The 22,346-nt window shown below is 45.4% G+C and overlaps 1 protein-coding gene and 1 long non-coding RNA gene across 4 annotated transcripts in view; one reads left to right on the plus strand and one right to left on the minus strand.

The window, feature by feature from the left end:
• Slc35f3 (solute carrier family 35 member F3) overlaps positions 1-2,288 on the plus strand; it is a 239,769-nt gene extending 237,481 nt beyond the window's left edge. For both annotated transcript variants that reach the window (XM_027948005.2, XM_027948006.2), the window contains one exon: positions 2,010-2,288. In XM_027948005.2, the coding sequence (XP_027803806.1) occupies positions 2,010-2,245 (236 nt within the window). In that variant the 3' untranslated portion in view covers positions 2,246-2,288. The remainder of the gene's footprint in view (positions 1-2,009) is intronic.
• LOC139707903 (uncharacterized) lies at positions 1,752-13,720 on the minus strand. 2 transcript variants are annotated; one of them, XR_011709295.1, is made up of 4 exons: positions 13,614-13,720; positions 3,974-4,097; positions 2,341-3,718; positions 1,752-2,143 (listed from the first exon to the last, which is right to left on the minus strand). It is a non-coding gene; the product is annotated as an uncharacterized lncRNA (long non-coding RNA). The 2 variants fall into 2 exon arrangements; XR_011709294.1 differs by lacking the exon at positions 1,752-2,143 and having other exon boundaries at positions 2,206-3,718.
• Between the last annotated feature and the right edge of the window lie 8,626 nt (positions 13,721-22,346).

A 22,346-nucleotide genomic window follows, 5' to 3' on the forward strand; every position in this document is an offset into this window, starting at 1 on the left:
GGAACCAAGCCTGTACCAGTGCAAGCCAATCAGCTCTCAGTTCCTGGGCCTGTCCCTGTGACTCAGCCTCACCACCTTGACCCATGAGCTCTGTACATGCCTCACCGAGGCCCCAGCACTTTCCAGAGAGCCACTTGGCAGCAGTGTCCTGTGGCCTGCAGGAGGCAGCAGAACACTGGGCTCAGCCCTGCACCACCATAGCCCCTCTGGGGTTCAGTGGTCCCCACTCATCAGCTCTCTGGGCCTTAGCTCATTGTCTCCCCTACAAACAAAGGCCATGCCTCCCCCGGCTCCTTCACAGGGGTCAGATGGAATAATCCATGAGACGGTACTTGAAGATGCAGCAGCACCTGGGCTCCTGGCAGAGAGGAGCACCAGCTTCTGAAGGGCACTTTGTCAACAGCCCCTCCATTCTTTGCATCTTTAATTTATAGGCATATGAGGTTCTTATGGCAAAAGGCATGTTTTAGGTGAGTCTTCCCTAAAACTTACTCAGGTCCCATCCCAGAGCAGGTGTTCGCAAGATTAGTGAGAATCATTTCATATGACTAACTGCAACATGAGAGGTTTAATAAGGGGTCAGCAGAGGAAACCAATTCCTTATTGGAGGAGAACCTGCTGATTAGGAGCTTCTCAGAGAAGAGCCGTCACCTGCCTTTAGGACCCCCCAGAGGTCTGCCCATGAGACTGGCAGGGGGAACTGCCCCACCCCCTGTGAATCAGCAGAACGCTTTGCTGGCATCAAAGTATTTCTGAATTATGGTGGGATAAAAGTGTCATCTTATTCCATAAAAAGGCACTAGAATGTTTTTTTTCAGGTTTAGCTTTCATTCTTCTTACTCTTTCTCTAATCACCTGCTAGATGTAGTGGGGGCCAGGGAGGGAGAAGAAGGAGGGGGGTGAGGGAGTGGAGCAAGTGAGGGGTGACAGCAGAGGAATGAGCCCCCAGTGCCGGGGGGGTGGATAGTTGTCCAGGGAGTCTGTTTACACAAACTTTGGTTGTGAAGTGTGCACATCTCTCTCCTGGGTGGGTCAGGCAGCATGCCCTGGGGAAAGCAGACTCCAAATGTGCCCAGTCTAGGAAGAGGACAGAGAAGCCCAAAATAGGAATGGAGGCCCCAACAGCGCAGGGTAGTTGAGCACCATCAGGCTGGGAAGGGGAGGATCGTCGGAGCTTCAGGAGCTGAGGTGAACCCACTTCTCGCTTTGTCCTCTCACCGGATGTGTGTCAGGATGAGCCCTGTGCTTGGACAGCAAGGACACCACAGGCACAAGTGACGCCCACTGCATAACAGGAGTTTGCATCTATCATCTTGATCTTCAAAACCTATGTGTGTGTGCATGTGTGTGCGTGTGTGTAGATACATATGTACATACAATGCATGGATTGTAAATTAATGTTTTTAAATTATAAAAATAAAGCATGTCATTATAGACACTGTGAAAAGTACCAAAAATAGAAAGAAAGCAGTACTTTTCATTATCCTCACACCCAGAGGCAGCCACAACAAAGCTTTGCTGTATTTCCATCTAAATACATATATATCTCCAACTTCCCCTGATTGATTGATTGATTGATTGATTGATTTGAGTGGGGGGTGTACCAGGGATTGAACTCAGGGGCACTCCACCACTGAGCCACACCCCCAGCCCTATTTTGTATTTAGAGACAGGGTCTCACTGAGCTGCTTAAGGCCTTGCTGTTGCTGAGGCTGGCTTTGAACTTGCAATCCTATTTCAGTCCCCGGAGCTGTTGGGATTAAAGGCATGCACCACTGCACCTGGCCTTATTTATTTTTTAAACACACAAAAATCAGTGTTTTAACTCAGATGCCAAGTCAGTCTTGGAAGTGAAGTTCAGTGCAAGGCTCAGAACAGGGTTTGGGAAAGTTCAGGTGATATACTAGAGGCCACCCCAGCCTCCTGGAGTGAATCCTACCAGGAGCATTCTATGGTCCAGGAGGAAGGACACTCCTGCTGCCAAGTAACCAGTGCTCTGTCTCCCACAGTGGTTGATCACTACACCAGTCAGATTGTCTTCAACGGGGTCCGGGTCATCGCCATCATCATCATCGGCCTGGGCTTCCTCCTGCTGCTCCTGCCGGAGGAGTGGGACGTCTGGTTGATCAAGCTGCTCACCCACCTCAAAGTGAGGAAGAAGGAGGAGACAGTGGAGGGCGGGGCTGACCTGGGCTCAGGACCCCAGAACAGGAGCAGGAGAGCTCGCCCTTCCTTTGCGCGCTAGGGCCTCTCTTCTGGGACTCTGGGGCTGCCCCCACGGTGATGATTTGGAAGCCTGTCCCTGACAGGAGGAGCCTCGGTTGGGTAAGGTGTACATACCTGTACAGTTTTGGTAACTGCGGTAAGTCCTACGGTATTTATTGGCATGTCCAATTTGCTTGCACTTTTCCACATCAGACCTTCACTCAAGGGCACCGATTCAATAAGGAAGAGAAGGAACCTCAGCGCTTTCCCAATGAATGTAAAGTGGGTCACCATGAGCCTTGTATTGATTGTTTCTGACAACAGGTGTGCTTAACAAGCCAGGGCAAATGTTTCGAATCTTAGCAACTGAAAATGACATTGTACACTGTGATTATTTTTCAGCTATAGTAGGTCATATTTTGTTTTATACCAGAGCTGTACTCTTAATTTTAAGGAATTTCAATGAACCAAAAGACAACTATCAGTTAATCTGGAAGATGAGTGGATGGGTAGCTGGGTGGACGGATGGACAGAAGGGTGAATGGGTAGAGGGTTGATTACGTGGATGGGTGAATGGGTAGATGGGTGAGTGGATGGGTGGCAGGATGGGTAGATGGGACAATGGCATCGGAAGAAGTGAAGCAGAAAAGGATAATGGACATGACAACCATCAGAGGACAGGTCTGTACCAGGTCACGAAGGGGAAAGGGAAGCCCAGCCCTTGCTGGCCTGCTCTCTCGTGTCTTCATAGATCATGCAGGAGGATTTACAGTGCCTTCTACAGAATTTTTGTCTTTACCTTTGTGACCCAAGGTGACATTCTAAGTCACTGGCGCCGTCTTATAATTTAGATGTAAAATCTTTAGAAAAAAAAAAAACTATATGTGTGTGTTCCAAAAAAATGACAAAGCTGGTGACCAATGTCCGTGAAGCCTGGTTGGAGGGGCACAACGTGCGTGTTAAGGTAGACCATGTGGAAAGAGAGCCGCCGGTGGCTTTTACTTCCAGACCAGACTGAAAACTTATTTACTGAATCTGCAAACCTTTTTATGAAATTTTAAGCACCAGGCTGTTTACTTACACAACTTAGGTCTGCCAGACAATTCTATCTGTGATAGATTTGTAAAGAGGGATGGGGGTTAGAGTTTACTATTTTTGAAGTTTACATTGTTATCTATGAAATGGAAGCATTATTTTGAAACGTTGTCATAACCCAATGGTGCATTCTGTAACCATGGAGTCTTTTGTTTCCGGGGGGAAGGGGCATTCATGACCTGAACTTTTTAGCAAATTATTATTCTCAGTTTCCATTACCCGTTTGGCCAAACAGATTAATAAAATATTTGAAAAAGAAGTCCTAAGTGTGGTCTTAGTGCCCACATTGTCACTTGCCACTACAAAGGTCCCACGTAGGCCTGGAGCTCAGGCTCTCCCACAACTGTCCCTTGCCTTCCGGCACTAGCAAGGCAGGTGGGCTGCCTGGGAGAAGGGGACTCTTCCTGTGAAGATAGAACTGGTAATGGTGAAAATGACATGCAGAACTGTCCTGGCCCCAGAAGCCCTCATCCTGAGGCAGCCTGCCCCTCTCCCTCCCTCCTGCTTCTTCTCCCCCAGGCTCTGTCTGCTCAGCTCTGCTGCCGGCCCCCAGTCCTTCTGTTCCTTTGCAGGTGGTTACCCACTGAGCTCACACTGGGTTCTCCTTGTGCCCCCAGGCAGCATCCTGGCCCCTAAGTTCACACAGTCTTCTCTCTGGACTCCCCCTGCTCACCTGCCTCATGTCCTGACCTAATTCTGGCTTCACAGAGAAGTTGATTTGCCCATGTCTGTAACGTTCCACACTGTTCCAGGTGGCTGTGGCCCAGGCTGTGAGATCCAGTGCATCTCATGGAGGGCTGTAGAGGGTCAGGTTCCCAAGATGAGTGTCGGGGGAGAGCCCTAAAGTGCACCTCAGCTGTCACCCCTCCTGGAGATTCTGCATGATAGGTACCAGTGGCAGTGTGGGCTCTGAAACTGGGGCAGCTGGCTGCCCAGAGGGCCCCCACCCAGTGTGTCCGGGTGCGTGAAGGCAGAGGCTGGGCATCAGAATCCTGGTTCAGACACCTCCATCACCACCATTTAACCCAGCCAGACGAACATTCCCTCTGAGGCCATATCATGAAAGTCTGGGAAGCCCTTCCCTATAGTTACCTTCTTCTCCTAACTGGCATAAAGGCCTCTGAAGATCCAAGAGTACTGACACTAGGACTCCACAAGGTACCTGCACCCTGTGTTCACGGCAACATCATTCACAATAGCCAAAGGGTGGAAGCAGCCAGGTGTACCCAGATGGATAGACAGACAGACAGATGTGTGTGCATACAATGGAACACTCTTCAGCCTTCAAAGCAGGGAAGTTCTGACACGTGCTCTAGCATGGTTGGCCCTTGAGGTCATTACGCCAGGTGAAAATGAGCCAGGCAAAACGGCAAGTGCTTGCGACTCTGCTCAGGAGGGACCTAGAGTCCCGAATTCATAGAGATGTTGCCAGGGGCTGAATGAAGGAGGGAGAGGAGTCAGTGTTTAAGGGGGACAGAGTTGTATTGATAAGAGAAAGTTCTAGAGATGATGATGGTAACAGTCACATACGACATCAATTGCTTAGAACTGTGTGCTTTAAAAGGCTCATTATGTGTATGTTAGGCCAGAGTAGAAAGGATGTGGTGTTCGAAATAAAGGTGAAAATTCTGTGCCCCTTTCAGGACATTAGAAACCTGAGTTGGGCATGGCATGGGTTGAGAGATTATTTTGCAGAAAGTATATGACTATACCCCCACCCACCCCCATACCCCAGAGACAGACAGCACTAGCCCTTGAGCACTGAGGGGTGCTGCAACAAACCTCGAATGGACCCCTAAATACAAAGTCCAGGAAAGGTGTTCCGGCAGGCGGTTCTGGGCCACAGGGTGCTCCTGCCCGGCCCAGGAACATCCGCCCTCTGGAGACCTATCTAGGCAGCAATCAGCGCCCTTTCCCTGTGATCCAGAGAAGAGCCTTCGTGAAGCTGGTGGAGGCAGGAAGCTCTCAGCAGCCCCCAGCTCTCCCCTTTCTTTCAGAACCTGAAGCCATTATGTGACTTCAGACTGCCCTGCCACTGAGCCAGAGCTGTCTGAGAACACGAGCTGCACGGCCACTGAGCTCCTGCAACCTGGCCAGCTGGCCGTGGCCCTGAGGCATCATCCTGGACCCTGGGAGCACCACAGGAAGCCTGCAGACTGTTCTGAGGGCCCTGCCTGGCATCCTCCTTCCACAGAGGTCAGCAGGGCCATTCCTGTTCCAAATAGTTCCTGAGACTCACCAAGTCCCAGAGAGCCTTGCAGCAATCACCTTTTGTTTAAAGACAGCGAGACGCCATTTCTATTGCTTCTAAGACCCCTGAACGGTGAGAGTGCCAGGAGACGGGTGTTCAAGGACCGAGGGGACTTGGGCTAACTTGGCCTGGCTTGTTCTTACTTCCTGGTAGACACCCTATTTGCAGCTGAAGTGCTTTAACCTGGCCATATTTCTAGTCTGCTTTGAAGAATGGACAAGAATGATTTCTAAGAAATGCATCAGGGACAGAGAAAGACTTTCATGAGTTCTTCACAGTGTTTACAATATTTTAAACAAAATTTTAAAATAATACCGTTATATATTTTTTTAAATCAACATTGCAAAATTCTTGAAAAATCCTTTTTGTGAGTTAAAAAGTGGTAAATTTCAGCTCGGATAAGTTGGCTTCATATTATGGAGAACTTTGGAGTTACTAGAATCCCAGGACTTGAGATTTTATGTAACTATAGCTTAATGGACTGAGAGTTCTAGTTGAGGGAAGCCTTTGGCCCCGGTTCTCTTATTTTAAAATAATTCCTCCTTCCTAAAGAGACTAGAGATGCCTATGGTTACTGTGGTGGCACTGGTGGCAGTGGCGGCAGGCACAACAGGTGCATGGGGACACTACATTGAAGAGGACAGGAAAGTTCTTAGGCACGCTCTCTGGAGGTAGCAGGAAGGCGGGGCAGGTTTGCCTTCATACCTGCTGCTAGGTTTGGGGTCTGGCATGTCCCCAAGGCCCAGGTATTAAGGACTCAGACCCCAGCCAGGAGCTGTTGAGAGGTAGTGGAACCTTTAAAAGGTGGGGCCTCATGGGAGGCCTGCAGGCCATGGGGTGTGCCCTGAAGGGATTGTAGGGCCCCAGCCCCCTTCTCCTTTCTTTTGCATCAGCCATGAGGTGAATGTGCTTCCTCTGCCATATACTCCTGTCATGACATGCCACCCCAGGCCCAAAAGCATCAGGGCCAACCAATCATGAACTGAAACCTCCAAAACTATGAGCCCAAATAAACCTTTTTTCCTCATAATTTGGTTATCTCAGATGTTTGTTGCAGTAACAGAAAGCTGACCAGCACCTGCCTGGCTTTTCGCCGGCTGCTCCACTCCACCGTAAAGCACACAAGAGAAGAGGCTCTTGCAAAGGGCCAGCCTGGAGGGACTTACTCCAGAAGGAGCCCGCAAGATGCCCCATGTTCATTCCTCACTGATCACCCGAGCCTTTCACCTTGTTAGGAATCTGTGTCATGTTAACAGACTCCATGGGGAGTCTCAGAGGCTGAGGTGGGGCCAGCAATGTACACGGATCAGAGGCCCGCACATAAGTGTCAAACGGCCCTACACACTCACATCCAACACAGACATGAGTGGCCACCAGGCAGCTCCTCCCTAAGAAGAGACTTGGGTCCCAGACTGCTTCCCTGTGACTCTGGTCTGCAATGCGCAGCTTCCAGGACGTGTGAGCCTGACAAGGTGCCCTTGGAGGAGGCTCGCCCGAGCTGTGTGGCCTGCAGGGCAAGCCCCAGCCTATCTCTGCACAGGGGCATTTGGGCTTCAAGAGAAATCCCCACTGGTGCACTGCTTTGCTGTTCTCTTCCAGGCTACACCGCCTAGAGGGGACTAGAGGTTGAATTTCCCCCTCTGACCACTGTCTTTTGGCACCTCCATTTACAAGCCCTGTAATTCGATTATACCAACTGAGTGGAATTATTCACCCAGTGTCCCCAGTCTCCCTCTTTATCTGATTTCATCCTCACAGTGAGAAAGCTGAATTTCTGGCATACCTCATGGGGATTCGGGGAGTCAGACACTTTTCCAGGATTTAGAGGCATCCCTGTTGAACGGTATCACTCCATGTGTGGAATTTCCTGAAGGACACCATATGTGAGTGAATGTGTGTGTGTGTTTGTGTGTGTGTGTGTGTGTGTGAGAGAGAGAGAGAGAGAGAGAGAGAGAGAGAGAGAGAGACAGAGAGAGACAGACTGTGGGCTTCCGATTAGCACATCTTTCCAATTAGCTATTGCTACTTGTTCAAATTAAGTTATTCATGTAAGCAAGTCACTGTGTGATAATTGGTACCTTTCATTTAATGATACTATTTAGAGTAGATATACAGTTATTGAGGTACAACCTGGTGACTTTATTCAGTCCCTATTGCAAGCAGTGACCACTTAGAGTGATCCTACTATTTTTCTCCAAAGCTTAACTTTAAACATTCAAATCTTTCCATTAGTACCACTTTAAAGTGCAAAGTACATTTGGATATTTAACTAACGCCAGATCTGACTCATCTGAGAGTATTATTGCTTCAAAACTTTGACAGATTACTTTTACCTAGATTTTCTTTGAATTTTCTGATAGTACTGAGTTTTTAATGTAGCATCATTATTGACGTTCAACCCCTGGTGCTAATTGCACACTATTTTATTACCAGGTGTTCCCGGGCATTAAATCTCATGCCCTCTCCCCCCTCTCCACTTCTGCACCAGAAGTCACAGTGCCACCTACACACGTCCAAATTGGTTGTGTCACTGACATGTCTCTAGGAGTCTCCCTGCACCCGTACTGCACTGCCACCTGCCCATTCCCATGCCTACTTCCCAGGCTGCTGTGGGTCCCCTGGATCATCCTGGGATCAAAGTGCTGTCAAGGGCATCAATGTCTTCCCAGCTTCATTAAAGAAGCTCCTTCCCTGGCCTGGACCCCAGGACCTCACAATCCAACTCACTGCTATGACAATCCCACCATCTCCTCCCCTTCGACCACCTCCTACCATCCACTGTTTCTCAAGTGTGACCTGTGCTCTCTTGACTTGGTCCTGCAGTGGATTCTGCATGGGTCGCCCTCCACAGCCATCTCTTTAGCTGGATATCACTATCTACCTCAGGTGCTTTCTCCTTCCTGGAGCCTGCGCATTCCCCCTGGAGGATTAAGATGCCTACCTGTGATGGCCACCACTACAGTCACTCCCTCTCCTGCCTTACACCAAGGTCAAGACATAGATATGAAGGCCCTTGAGAGAAAAAAAACACTCACCCTTGCCTTGTGCTCCATCCCCCTCAGCGGCAGCAGAGCCCCACTCACAGTGGGACATGCACATTCATGGACTTACCTCTCATTACTGACTTTTAATAATTGAACATGATTTATTGCAGACCTGTGCCACTCTCAACTCTCCCCCAAAGTGCAAGATGAATGTCTCAGGCATGGAAATGTCCTAGTCAACCATCACAGAATTCTCCCAGGATCTCATCTATCCCACCCAAAAGGATGTCAAACTTTTGTCCTATAATCCTAAGATTTATGAAGACATTAGCACACAGTTGCCCAAAACAGGGCTCTTCCTACTCAATGTGAACTATGAATCCTCTGGACTTCCAATAACCAGTTGCACAGAGGGGGCCCCAGTTCCTACAGGAATCCTCATCATGCCAGTTGCTCAGGGTGAATACTGGGAGGCAGTCTGCTTGGAACACAGGCCAGGTTCACACCTGGGACCCACAAAGGACTGGATCTAAAATGATCCCTCCTAAAATGGGAAGGTCACTTGGTCACTGGTGCAGCTCAGCTCCGCATAGGGCAGAATGCTACTAAACTCCCTTCACTGCTCTTAGCATTGTGTCAATGATTTCCCCCGAATGAAGACATCAGAACTCCAGCACACTGTGAGCTCTGACTTCTGAACCCTCCATGCCAACTGAAGTTGAAAGTTTTTCCTGTTTAGTTCAGTGTTGAATCTTGGCCAGATACCAACTAATCAACCACACCTACCCTGAGCGTTTCTAATTTTCCTCCCCTGATTCTTGATCTACCTTCCCTGTGAATCACATTGAATAGTAAGCATTTGTAGGGATGGAAAAAACCCTTTGAGTCAGAAATTTTAAATTGAGAAACAGACAAAAAACATACACATGAAATAAGAAGTACCAAATCTCAGGAAATGAACTGAAGAAAAACAATTATCTCAGAAACGAAGTTCCTCCAGATAATAGATTTGACTGAAAATACAGACATTTGAGCAGGATAATGAGAAAAAAATGAAAAAGATTTTAAAAATCAGTGGGTTAAAAGAGGCAAAAGGATCAGGAAAAAAGCCACAAATGTGAATCTCAGGGGGAAAAAAAAATCCCTGTGTGAATTAACAAATTACTCTTAAAAGAAAACACAACATTGGAGCATTGTAAATATTTAAAAGAAAAAGTTTTGTGGAAAGACGAAGATCTGAATACACATAGTAAAGACCCAGTGTCTACCTAGACAAACAAACAAACAAAAATTTAACCAGAATGGTCAATCCCAAAACACATTCCTGGTAAAAGCATTAGATTTTAAGAAAAAGAAAAAGATATATCTGGGACTCCAGAAAAGACTAAGCCACTTATGAAATTATAAAATGAAAGGGGGCAGGGAAATTAAAATAGAATCAGATATCTCAGTAGCCAAATTAAACAAAATTTAAAAGTGGGCAAGCATTTTGAGGCAAGGATGTTTTACCCTGCCAAACTGTCCTTTGAGTATTCCTGAGCCAGCACAAAGAAGGAATAGTGAAGATTAGGCTAGAAATAAGCAAAAGAGAGAATAGAAAAAAAATAGAGAATCAACAAAACCAAAAGTTATTTGAAAAGTTTGATTAAAATGACAAATATTTAGCTATACTGAAAAGAAATTTTTAAAAAAGAGAGATGTTACAAAAAACTAAAATTAGAAAGGACACAGGGGACTTTATTACTGACCTCTCAGAAACAAAAGAATTATAAGCAAACACCATGTGGGTAATTATACCCTGTAAATTAGATAACTAAGATATAATAGAAAAATTCCTAGAAATAGACACATTCCCCAAAATGACTCAAGATTTATAACAGGAGGTGAAAACAGTAATCCAAAATCTTCTAAATCTAGAAACAGATGACTTCACTGGCGCATTCACTCAGAATAATTTGTACTAACTCCTCTCAAGTCCTTTTTTAAAAATGAAGAAAGCATACTTCCTAACTCATTCTATAAGGTCAATTTTGGCCTAATACCAAAGCCAGATAAAGGTATCACAAGAAAAAAATTACAAATCAACAACTCCTATGAATATTGATGGAAAATCCTCACAAGGTACGAACAAAACAAATCCAACAGCAAGTGAAATTTGTCTCAGGAATACAAGAATAATTCATCATAAGAAAAACAATCAATGTAATTTGAAATGTTAAAAAGAAAAAAGTCAATGTAATACACTAATTAATAGAACAGAGGAGAGAAGATCAACAGGATCATCTCAATTGATGCAGAAAAAGCACTTGGAAAAATCCAACACATTTCCCTGATTTTAAAAAACTAAAAAAAGTACGAATAAAAATGAACATCTTCAACAAAACAAAGAGTATTTATGAGTATGGCTAAGATCATATTCAATAGTAAAATACTGAAGCCTTTCCCTCAACATTCAAAACAAGAGAAGGACACTTGCTTTCACCACTAGTATTCAACATCACACTGAAAAATGTAACCAAGGCTATTAGACAAGAAAAAATTAAATAAAAGCATCAAAACTGGAAAAGAACTGGGTGAGGTGGTGCACAGCTATAATCCCAGCAGCACAGGAAGCTGAGGCAGGAGGATCGCAAGTTCAAAGCCAGTCTCAGCGATTGAGCAAGGCCCTAAGCTACTCAGTAAGACCCTGTCCCTAAATAAAATACAAAAAAGGGCTGGGGATGTGGCTTAGTGGTTAAATGCCCATGGGTTTAATCTCCAGTACTAAAACAAAAACAAACAAAAAACTGCAAAAGAAAAATATAAACTATCTCTATTTGCAGATGACAAGATCCTAAATATAGGAAACCAAAAAACAAAAATCTACAAAAAGACTGTAACAGTTAATAAACTAATTCAGTAAAATTTCAGGACAAGATCAACAAATAAAAATAAATTATATTTCTATGATCTGCAATTAATAATCCAAAAAGGAAATTGAGAAAACAATTCCATTTACAATAAAATCTAAAGGAATAAAGTACCTATTAATAAATTTAACTGAGGAATTTAAAGACTTGCACACTGAAAGCTATAAAACATAGCTGAATGAAATTAAAGAAGACCTAGATAAACGGAAAGACATTCTATGTTTGTGGATAAGAAGACTTAATATTGTCCAGTTGTCAATTCTTTCCAAAGCAATCTACAGATTCAATCCCTTCCCCGTCAAAATTCCAAGTCTTTTTTCTGCAGCTTTGGAAAAGCTGATCCTCAGATTCACAGGGGATAGCAAAAGGTCCACATAGCCAAAATAATATTCAGAAAGAAGAACAAAGTCAGAGGACTCACAGATCCCAATTTCAAAACTTACTACAAATCTACAGTATCAACACTGTGTGGTACTTTCAGATAGACAGAAAACCCAACAGAATGGAACTGAAAGTCAGAAATAAACTCATCTACAGCCAACTGATTTTTGACAAGCATTACTCAAAAAATTAGGAATAAAAATGAACATCTTCAACAAAATAAAGAGTATTTATGAAAAACATATGCCTAAGATCATATTCAATAGTAAAATACTGAAGCCTTTCCCTCAACAATCAAGAACTAGAAAAGGACACTGCTTTCACCACTACTATTCAACATTACACTGAAAAATCTAACCAAAGCTATTAGACAAATCCACTCCAAAGATAAGAAGCACTCTCTTCAACAAATGTTTCTGGGACACATGGATCTTCCCAAGCACTAGCAAATTAACTTTGAACCTTTCCTCATACCATGTGCAAAAAATTACTCCAAATTGATCAAAAACCTAAATCCATGAGTAAAAATCTTAAAAACACTTAGAAGAAAACAGTAAATCTTCACGATATTACATTTGGCAATAGAATCTTTAAAATGACACTAGGAGAACAAGCAACAAAAGAAAAGGTATTTAAACTGAACTTTATAAAAATTTAAAGCTATTGTGCATGAAAGGACATTATCAATAAAGCAAAAATATGACCTGTAAAGAGGGTGAAAAAATTCATGTCATCCATCTAATAAGGGGTAAACATTCAGAATGTATAAAGAACTGAAGCTCAACAACACAAACACAAACACCCATTCTAAAAATGAGCAAAGAATTTGAATAGACATTTTTCTAATGAAGATACAGAAATGGTCAATACACCCAGGAGACCCAACACCCTCAATCATAAGGGAAACGAAAATCACAATGAAATAAATACCATTTATTTCATCCTACTAGGATGCTAGAACAATCATCTTTCTCACATGGTAAAAGCAACTGTTGGTTGAGGAGATTAATGAACGGGAACACTCACACACTGCCCAGAGGAGAATGAAATGTGCAGCTGCTCTGGGAAAACCCTGAACTTTCTCAAAAAGCAAAACACGGGATTATGATATGATCCAGCAATTCTACCCTAGATGTGTACCCAAAGATCTGAAAACAAGGATTCAGACAGACACCTGCTTGCCAACCTTATTCACAATCACCAGGTGGAAACAACCCACATGCCCACCAACAGATCAGTGGAGAAGTGGAATGCTATGTAGACATACAATGGACTATCCTTCAGCCATAGAAGGAATGAAGTTTTGATTCATGCTATAATGTGAATTCATCCTGAAAACATTAAAATAAGTGGAATATTGTCTGAGTCCACCTTCATAAAGCATCTAGAATACGAGTTACTCCAGGGATTTTCTGTCATGGAAATGTCATAGGAGATTCGAGGTTAGCAGCAATAGAAGGGAGGTGAAAGAGAGAGGTATTGCTTAATGGGTGTTGGGCTTCTGTTTGAGATGAAAAGTTTGGAAACTGCTAGTGGCAATAAACACCTAACAGTGTTTCTGTAATGAATGTCACTGAACTATACAGTTAAAAGAGGTTGAAATGGCAAATTTATGCTATATTTATGTTACCACAAAAAAAGCAAAGCATGGGCTATTGGTGGAGATAGATCAAAAAAACAGACGTGATGAGGAAGCCAAGCCCTCGTCCAAGAGCAAAGGAGCCCAGGCAACCCAGGTAGGCTGGAGGGTGGGCGGCCTCAGGGGCCAAGGGAGCAGCGCTTACCCACCTGTCACCCCGGTGGCAGCCCCTGCCTAGTGCAGATGTCCACCCCTCACAGCTCCACAGCCCCAAAGCCAGCGTCCAGGGCCTGCAGACATCAAACTGCTGGGAAGCTGGGATTGCAACGAGCTGTGAAAAAACGGAAGTGGGGCGGAGCTGAATGAAAGTTCAGACCAATAGCAGCAAGACTTTTCAACCTCATTAGCATAAATGTGGACCAATAGCATTGCCCCAGACTAGCACACTCGAGTGAAAAGCTACATCTGGGTTCCCTCACACCTGAATAAATCCTACTTTCACACGTGCAAATTTTGTTCTTTGAATTTGCCAGATGAGAACCCAGAAAGAAGTTGACACAGCACTCCATTCTTAGAGCTGCCACACGCCATTCGATGGCATGCTTTCTGGCTTTGCTGACCTGATCCTGTCCGCTGAGTTGGCAGGCATCCCTGCTGTGATCAGCTAACACCCAAGAGAGCTTTCTCACCTGCAGAGGCCGGCAGCCTGCACAGACCCCCTCTGCCAGCAGAAGTGCAAAATCAAATTTGGTCTCAAACTCTGGTTTCAGTACTATGAACGTAATGGACACATTCATGAGGTGGGCGGGGCTGAATTAACCAATGCCCTGGAATGAAGAGCCCAGGCAACACTGTGAAGAGAAGGTTTCTGAGTGGTGTCTTCCAGGTAGACCGTGTGAAGAGTATTAAAAAGGAAAGGTCAGGGGCACAAAGAGGCAGAAACAGTGAGCCCCAAGTTGAAGGTTGGTGAAAGCAGGTTGGGTTTTACATATGATTGCAACAGTTGCATTACATATTTGCCTTTTAAAGGGACTTGAGCCGAGATTTTAAAATCAGGAGATTTCACCCAAAAGTATGGATTTCTAATTTCTCTTGTGAAAAATGCTTCTAGCAATATGAGGCCTGAATCTTACAGCAAAACGCTGCCAAGCCCCAGTGGGCTATGCCCTGAGCTAGACACCCTCAGTCCACAGGTGGATCTGCATCGCCTTGCTCCGCCCCCTCGCCCCCTCGCCCTCCGCCCCCCTCGCCCTCAGTTCTGTGCCCCTCAGTGTGGGTTGGAGATGAGTGGGTCACGAGGGCGGGGCCTTCATGAATGAATAGTTCTTGTAAAAAGGGTCACCCTCTCCATCACTCAGAGTCATGGGGAGAAAGCACCGTCTCCAGGTACCGCCTCTGCTGGAGCCTGTTCTTGGGCTCCCCAGCCTGCAGAACTTGAGAAATGAAGCGTGTTGTTTATAAGCCAGTAGTTTTCTACGTTTTGTTATGGTGGCTGGAAAAAGACAAAGACACATGGTCTCTGTGGTCCTTCGAGATCGTTACCCTGTCTTAGAGGGTTTTGAGGTTCCAGTGTGTCAGAGTGCAGGTAGGTAGATAGGTAGTGGCAGATAGTGCCCATGTAAAAATGACCTGGTGGGTGAAGTGTGAATGTGTGCTAATATCTTTGAGAAAAAATGAGGTTGATGGGTAAGGGCAACATGTGAATAACCCTTTCAACTCAACTTTATTTGACACATAAACTATAAATAAAGGAGTGTGTGCCACACACCCCATCAGGCAGTGTCTTCACAAAGCACATGATTGAAACTCTGGGAAGGAGCCCACCGCAGACATCTGTCTAAACATTTCACAAAGGGCAGAGCCAGGGCAGATTACATACCACAGGAGCAGGTGGAGGATGGCTGGTCCTCGGGTCCCATCTGGGACTGTCCAAGGGCGCCACTGCTAATATAATTAGCTAATGGAATTGAGAGCAGAATGCTTTCAAAAGAGATGTGACCAGATCATCAAACAAGCAACATCACAGACAGCAAAGAATCAATAAGCAGGCTGTTTCAGCTCCTTGACCAGAGTCGGGCAGAAGACAGTCCAGTGTGAATTTCTGATGAAAAGCCAGCCAACAGAAAAGTCAAAACTAAAAATAGAAATTCTTTTAATTTTTATGGGAACTGAGAAATGTACACTATGTGGAGGGTTTTACTAACATTAGAATTAATAATAGATATTTGCAAGAAACATCACATAGTTACAAACAGCTCAATCACAGGGAATCCTAAGACTCTTGAAGGCTCCTACCAGGTTGTTTTGTACTTTACTTGCAACTAAGAAATCAATCCTGAACCATATGTGTCCAATAACCAGGCTGTTAGGGTCTCAGGCCTTACCAGTCCATCCCTTCCATGAATGAGTTGGGAAAGCAAAAGCCTTGACAGGCAGCCTCCCAGCAGGCTGCTGAAGGATGGCCACTGCGCCACTGGGCTCTTCCTCTTAGCTGCCTGCCAGTCAAGCTGCTACGTCACTTAGCATATACTGAGTCACTTATAAATCATGGAAATTCATTTCTCATAGTTCTAGAGGCTGGGAAGTCTGCGATTGAGGTGCTAGCATGGGTGGGATCTGGTGAGGACTCTCCTCCATGTTGCAGATGGCTGTCTTCTCACTGAATCCTCCTGTGGTGGGAAGAGAATGAGTTGCTCTCCTGAATCCCTATCACAAGTGCAGTGACCCCACGCAGGAGCCTCCCAAAGGCTCCATCTCCTAACACCATTGACCAGGAAATTGGGAACTCAACATAGGAATTTTGAGGGCTGGAAGCACTCAGACCATTGCCCCAGCCATGGTCATGACCACACTGCATTGAAAACCCACCTGCACCCAGCAGCTCCTAAGTACAGGCAGGCATGAGTTAGGCTCACAGGTCCACAGATGACTGTGCTTTGGTAGACAAAGCTGGGCTCTGCCCAGCAGCTCTGCTGTAGACACAGCTCTGTCTGGCCATGACTATGGGCTGTGGGGTTCAGGTCTGTCCACACATTTGTTTTGTAGCCAGACTGAAAGGGCAGTAGTTATAATATAGAGTGGGGTCTTGTGGTTGGGTCACCTGAGTGTAAGAATCACTCCAAACCATCCAAACACATTTAAGCACACTGCATATCGCATTTCATTGGCCAAAGCACAATCATTGTCTTGGGGAAACTGATCCAGCCTAGTGGGCAGGAGGTGAGTGACTGAATGCTGAACCATCCACCAACACACCAGTTTGGAGATGGGAAAGGAGGAGAGGGAGGGTGGAGGTTGGACCTATGGTGGTAGAGGACACTGTGGCAGAAAAACATTAGATGTCAGAGGAAGCCCACAAAAGCCAGGATGTCCTCTAGCTGTCCCACAGTGTCACTCAGAAGAAAACACCTGCAATGTTCATTATCTAAGAGACACAACTGCCCCCAATCAGGCTCTGTTTTTATAGAATGAATTGTTTCATTAATAAACTGACTTTAAAGACCATGGGTGGAGTCAAGACTCTCAGGTGTATGGCTCTATCTGGCCTCTCAAATTCCAAAGTCCAGGACCTAACAGCCTAATATTCACACAGGATACATACCTCAAACTAATGACATGGCTCCCCAGCTGCCAAACCTTGCAACCAGTCCACGGGTCCCTGCCAAGAAGCTGAATGGCAGAGTGGCAGTTGGGAGGTGGGGGAAGGAGGGGGCAGACCTGGGCACTATGCGGTCACCTGCTGCAGAAGTCCACTCCATGCAGTGCTACAGCTTGGAACCTGCATGCATAGACCATCCTATGACCTCAGCCTCCAGTTTCTGACCTGCTACTAAAAAGGGGCCAGATCAGAAGCCCTGCCCATTGAGGGGCAGACCTGAATGAAAGTTGGGACTGAAAATTTGGCCAATATTAGTACCTTTCCAAACTCTAATTAGCATAAGTTTGGACCAATAGTGGTGACCCAGGGCTATGTAAATCCCTAGACTATTGTACTCTGAGGGAGAAAACTGATTTTTTTTTTTTTTTGCAATGTAGGAGTTCTGCTCTTCACTCTTTACCCCTCATTCTGGTGTCTGTGTTTTATTCTAAGTTTGTGAGACTGAGAATTCAGACAGAAGAAACTAGTGGTGAGCCACTGAGGTCTGCTGTAACACGGAAGGGCACCACCATGAACAGTGGCTAGATCTCTTAGTTGAAGAGGTCTGCAGCTAGTGTAGACCCCTCTTGCCAACAAAAGCAGTAAATGGAGTTTTATTTCAAAACTTGGATTTCACTAACACCTGGAAATAGCTCTCGATTTCCCCCTGAATGTGCTAGTCCCATATCTTCTCCATCTTAGGAAGTGCAGCTGTATCCTTCCAGTGGCTCAGTAGCAAATATTCACAGAGAAGCTTGAATTTTCTGAAAATTGAGACAATAAACACAGCAAGGGGTTTCTCAACATGCAGAAAAAACTCCTAAGGCAGAGTTCTTCAGAAATAGAGAAGAAGACAGAGAGAAAAGAAGGAGAATAATCAGAATGCAATATTACAAGGATGCTTAAAAGGAAAAAGAAAAATCTAGATCCCTTGCTCAAGATTCTCACCCCATGATAGGCTTTGATTCCAGGTATGACGCATTATTTGCAACACAAATACTGTGTTTAGCTGGAGCTCACACAAGCACCATCTCAGACTATAGCTGTCTCCTTCCTAGAACAGTTCCCTGTTGTGAAAGAGAACAAGAATTGTGTTTATTTCTCATTTAAAAAAATGAAATAATAGGCCTTCAACACTTCTGGGAATGAATTCTGTGGTGCAGAAGCCATTGTTAATTAAATATCCAGTGCTAATTCACTGCAGATCTTGGAATAGTAGGGGACCCGACAGTGCACCGCAAATATCACTATGTAAGTGGTCATGTGACCTCTCCATGTCCATTTTGTTTCCAACACCAGCATAAATGACATTTTTTTCTAAAGGACTCAGGTAGCAAATCTCCTGATACCATGGTAAATGTGGGCTGTTAGCCACCATGATGCTGTGCATTTGGAAGGCTGTAGGCAGACTAGGGAAGCAGGGGGGTTCTTAAAACTCTATGAATACTTTTTAGCATTTTCCAGTTTTATAGACTACACTTTTACATGTACTGCCTCATTTGATCCATACAACAATCCTATAAGACACCAGCTCTATTCTAGCAATAGATATGAAATTTCTGAGAGATTAACATGCCAAGGTCATGGTGCTGGAGTTCAGCAGAGCAGATTGGCTGTCTATGTGCCCACAGGTGTGGGTAGACCATGGCTGGGCATCTCTCCTTAAAGGGGGCCCAAGATTGTCCTCTTTCTTCAGCAGTAAAGTCAAGAAAAATGAGAAATGGCTGATGAGAATCTCAGTCTTGTTCCCTTTGGGGGGAACTTCAAAAGACAGAGAAAAGAGGAAGGACCTTCCCAGGGAATGCTCAATAGACAAGGTCCTCTCAGACTCCTGCCACCTGGGCAGCAGGAGGCCCCAGGACCCAGTGGGGAACTGGGAATGTGCTGCCCCAAAGGTTGCTCTGCATAGTGACTGGAGTTAAAGGCACTTGGAAAACCACAGGAGATGTAATTGCCTTGTGACAAATGCTTCCCTGTGCCAGAGGAAAGCAGCTTTCTTATCAAGGACAGGAGCCTGAGGCCAAGGAATTTTGCACTAAGCTCTTTAAAATGATTCTTGTCTTCTGTTAGCTTGAGTTACTTTTTCACAACTTGGGTTCTCTGTAGTAAGCCTCCAACCCAAGCTTTGGGTCTCCATTTCCCTATGAAGGCTTCCATGCCAAGTTGAACTTGTATTAAGTAATTATGTATACTTTTCTCCTGTTGATCTGATCTGTCAATTTAATTCTCAGGCCCAGATGAAAAACTCTAAAAAGGTAGGGGTAAAATTTTGCCTCCCCTACCTGGGTGAGAGCAGAAGTCCAGTATAGGCCAAAAGGGGGTGCCCTGTCTGCAGACTCTTAAACATATACATGTCATAAGATATGCATGCATGCTGGAATGAGATATACATACCAGCATATGTATACATTCACCCCCTACACCCTGTGCCCTTGGCTTCTGTTCCTGTGCATTGGTATAACAACTATTTCCACAGAATTTACATTGTATTAGGCTTCCATGTCACCTAGAGATAATCTGAAGTACGTGAGAGGATACGCAGGTTATGTGCAAGCACTGCACTCTTTCACAGACAGGGCTTTCATAGACAGATGCAGTATTGACGGGGATCCTGGAAGCAGTGCCCCTGGATACCAAGGATGACAAAAGTGGCCTCTCTGTAGAGTCTCACATAAGCTAGTTCCCAATTTTCTATGATGAACCTTGGGATTCCACCCTGGGCCTGCCATTTACTGGCTAGGTAATTTCTGGCAAGTGGTTTGCCTCCTAATACTTGTTTCCTATGAAAGGCATCAAGGCTTCAGGGACCTCTTGCTGGTGCCCTACTCTCTTTTGAGCCGCTTCCGAGGACTGGCCTTCAGGGCAATGCTGCACAACACTTTCAGCTCAGGGGTGTCCACAGAAACTCATCCTGAAGCACACCAAGGTCCTGCATGACACGTTCACTCTCAGTGCTCAGAAGAATGATCACAGGATGACAGCCACACTAAGGTCCCCTCTGCTGACCCCACTGGCAAGAAATGGGAAGAGTTTATAAGAGCTTATCAAACTCCATATAAAAGGATTTCACAATCAGGAAACATACACCATTTATTTCTCTACAAAAAAAGCCAAAATACACCTGGGGGTTGGAAATCGGTGGTGTATAGAGGAAAGAAGACAGAAAATTAGCTCCCACAAGCCTTTGCACATCTCAAGGTGTTTTCCTGATAAGAACAATCACCTTTATGTAGCACAGTGAGAACGGTTAACCATCAGGATCAAGAAAGTTCCAGGTAGGGCTAAGCTTCAGCATCCCTTCAAGGATGTTCTCTTATACCGTTAAAATAAAGATATTGCTTTGACACAGACCCATGTGTCTCCATGGAAACCTGCTCTATTGCCTAGGCAACTAAGGAACCATGCTGGTACTGTTAGATTATTTTAATTTTTTTTTCAGAAAATTCAGGCCTACTTAGGAAAAAAAACACACTTCTCAACTCAGTTCATACCCTACTTCATTATTCCCCTGAGTCACATTTAAAATTTCTCATTTTACTCAATAAATGCAATCAAAAAACAAGGCTCTAATTGATCTTTTGAGTTAGATTGCTTTATGTAATAACCAAATAAATATTAAAGGAGCTGTACTTGCCAGAGCATTTTACAAAGGCTCTGTTTGATGAAGTCCACATGCTTTGGTTATCCATCACCCTTCAAGGGATGGAATGGTGATTCAGGTCCCTGAAACAGAAAAGCCCTTGTAGTTGGAAAGAGCCCACAAGAAGTGTCAACAGCCTCAACTCACATGGTACAGGAAGGTTTGAATAAGACAATGAAGGTGGATTGTGTGTCTTGACTATCTAGAGCACAATCAGGAGAAGCTGCCCTTTTGTTGACAGCCAGGGGCTAGATGCTTAAGATCCTGAATAATCAATACCTAGAAAGAAGGCCCCTGTTAGGGACACGACCAGGGCTGTGGCCTTTGCACATTGTATGGTCAGGTTAGAAAAACACAGATTCCTACTTGGCTATGGCTCTCGGCAGGTGCTTGTCAAACACACAGGAGGATTGGAGCCCAGGAGATGGCTTGTATCTGAACAGCAGACTCGGGATGCCAAGGATCTCAGCAGACCGATGAGGGCTAGGGTGGACAAGATGGAGGTCATCGTGTAAATGTCCTGCTTAATCACTCTTGTGCCTTTCTCTTGTTGTCCCAAGTCTCGGCGTGGCATCAAATATCCTCTGCACTGGAAATATTACCAGCCCATAATTGAAGACACCAGCCCCAGTGGCCCCAAAAGACAACACTCAGCCACCTGACCCTATATGTCAAAGAGAGGAGAGGTGGCAAGGGTAGAACAGGTGTTGTCATCAGTGTGGCCGAGCCTGGGAGAGCTACACAGGGGGAAGGGACCAGAGATCTGTCTCCAAGGGACTGACAGAAAAGGACAAAGAGAGGGCTGGGGTGTGCATGACTGGCAGGGTGGCCATGTTCTGGTTGGTCATTAGCACTGTTCTGAGAAGCTCTGGAAAGGCCATAAGCACTTATGGGGTGATTCAGTTCTCATTGTGGGGGGACTGCTCCTGCTAGAGGTGCTGCTCCCACTCTGGGGGAGCTCATCAGGCGTGATCTGTTCTACGAGGCTCACTGCTATTCACAGTATCAGTGAAGATGCTCATCATCCAGGCTTAAAGTTCCTGAGTCCAAGGTAACGGCAGAAAGAAGCAGCTCAGAGAAAGAAGCTCAGAGAGGCAAATGGAGTCAGGAGGGACACAGTGGAGGGGTCTGGCCAGTGCCGGGCCCTCCTTTAGAACCTAGTCTGTGTTTTAAATATGGTACCAGGGTTAGAACCTGGGGCTCAGGCACACTAGGCCAGCCCCTGCCCCAGCCTGCCCCTCATTTTATGCCAGCCCCCAGCCTAAGTCACCCCCTCAGTGACTTTCCAGTGTCTCTTTCCAGTCCATGCTCAATTCACCTCAGCTACCTGCCGTCATCAGGTCTGGTCCCTAACATTCTGCTTCTGTCCCTGAATACTATAGTCAAGTATTCATGTCCCTGTCCCACAAACACAAAGGTCACATCTGATTCCAGTCCTTTAGGTCCCTAGGGAGCTGATTAATCCACGAGGGTGGAGCCCCTGTGCATGTGATCAGCGCCCTTCCAAAGGAGGCCTCAGAGAGCTGCCCTTCCCCTCCATCTTGGAGGACACAGTGAGGAGGCACCACCTATAAACCAGGAAGTGGGCCTCACCAGACACTGCATCTGCCAGTCCTTGACCTGGGACTTCTTAGCCTCTGGAACTGAAATAATTTTTTTTATTTG

The sequence above is a fragment of the Marmota flaviventris genome, chromosome 12 (assembly GCF_047511675.1).
Source record: "Marmota flaviventris isolate mMarFla1 chromosome 12, mMarFla1.hap1, whole genome shotgun sequence".
In the NCBI taxonomy this organism is placed as follows: Eukaryota; Metazoa; Chordata; class Mammalia; order Rodentia; family Sciuridae; genus Marmota; species Marmota flaviventris.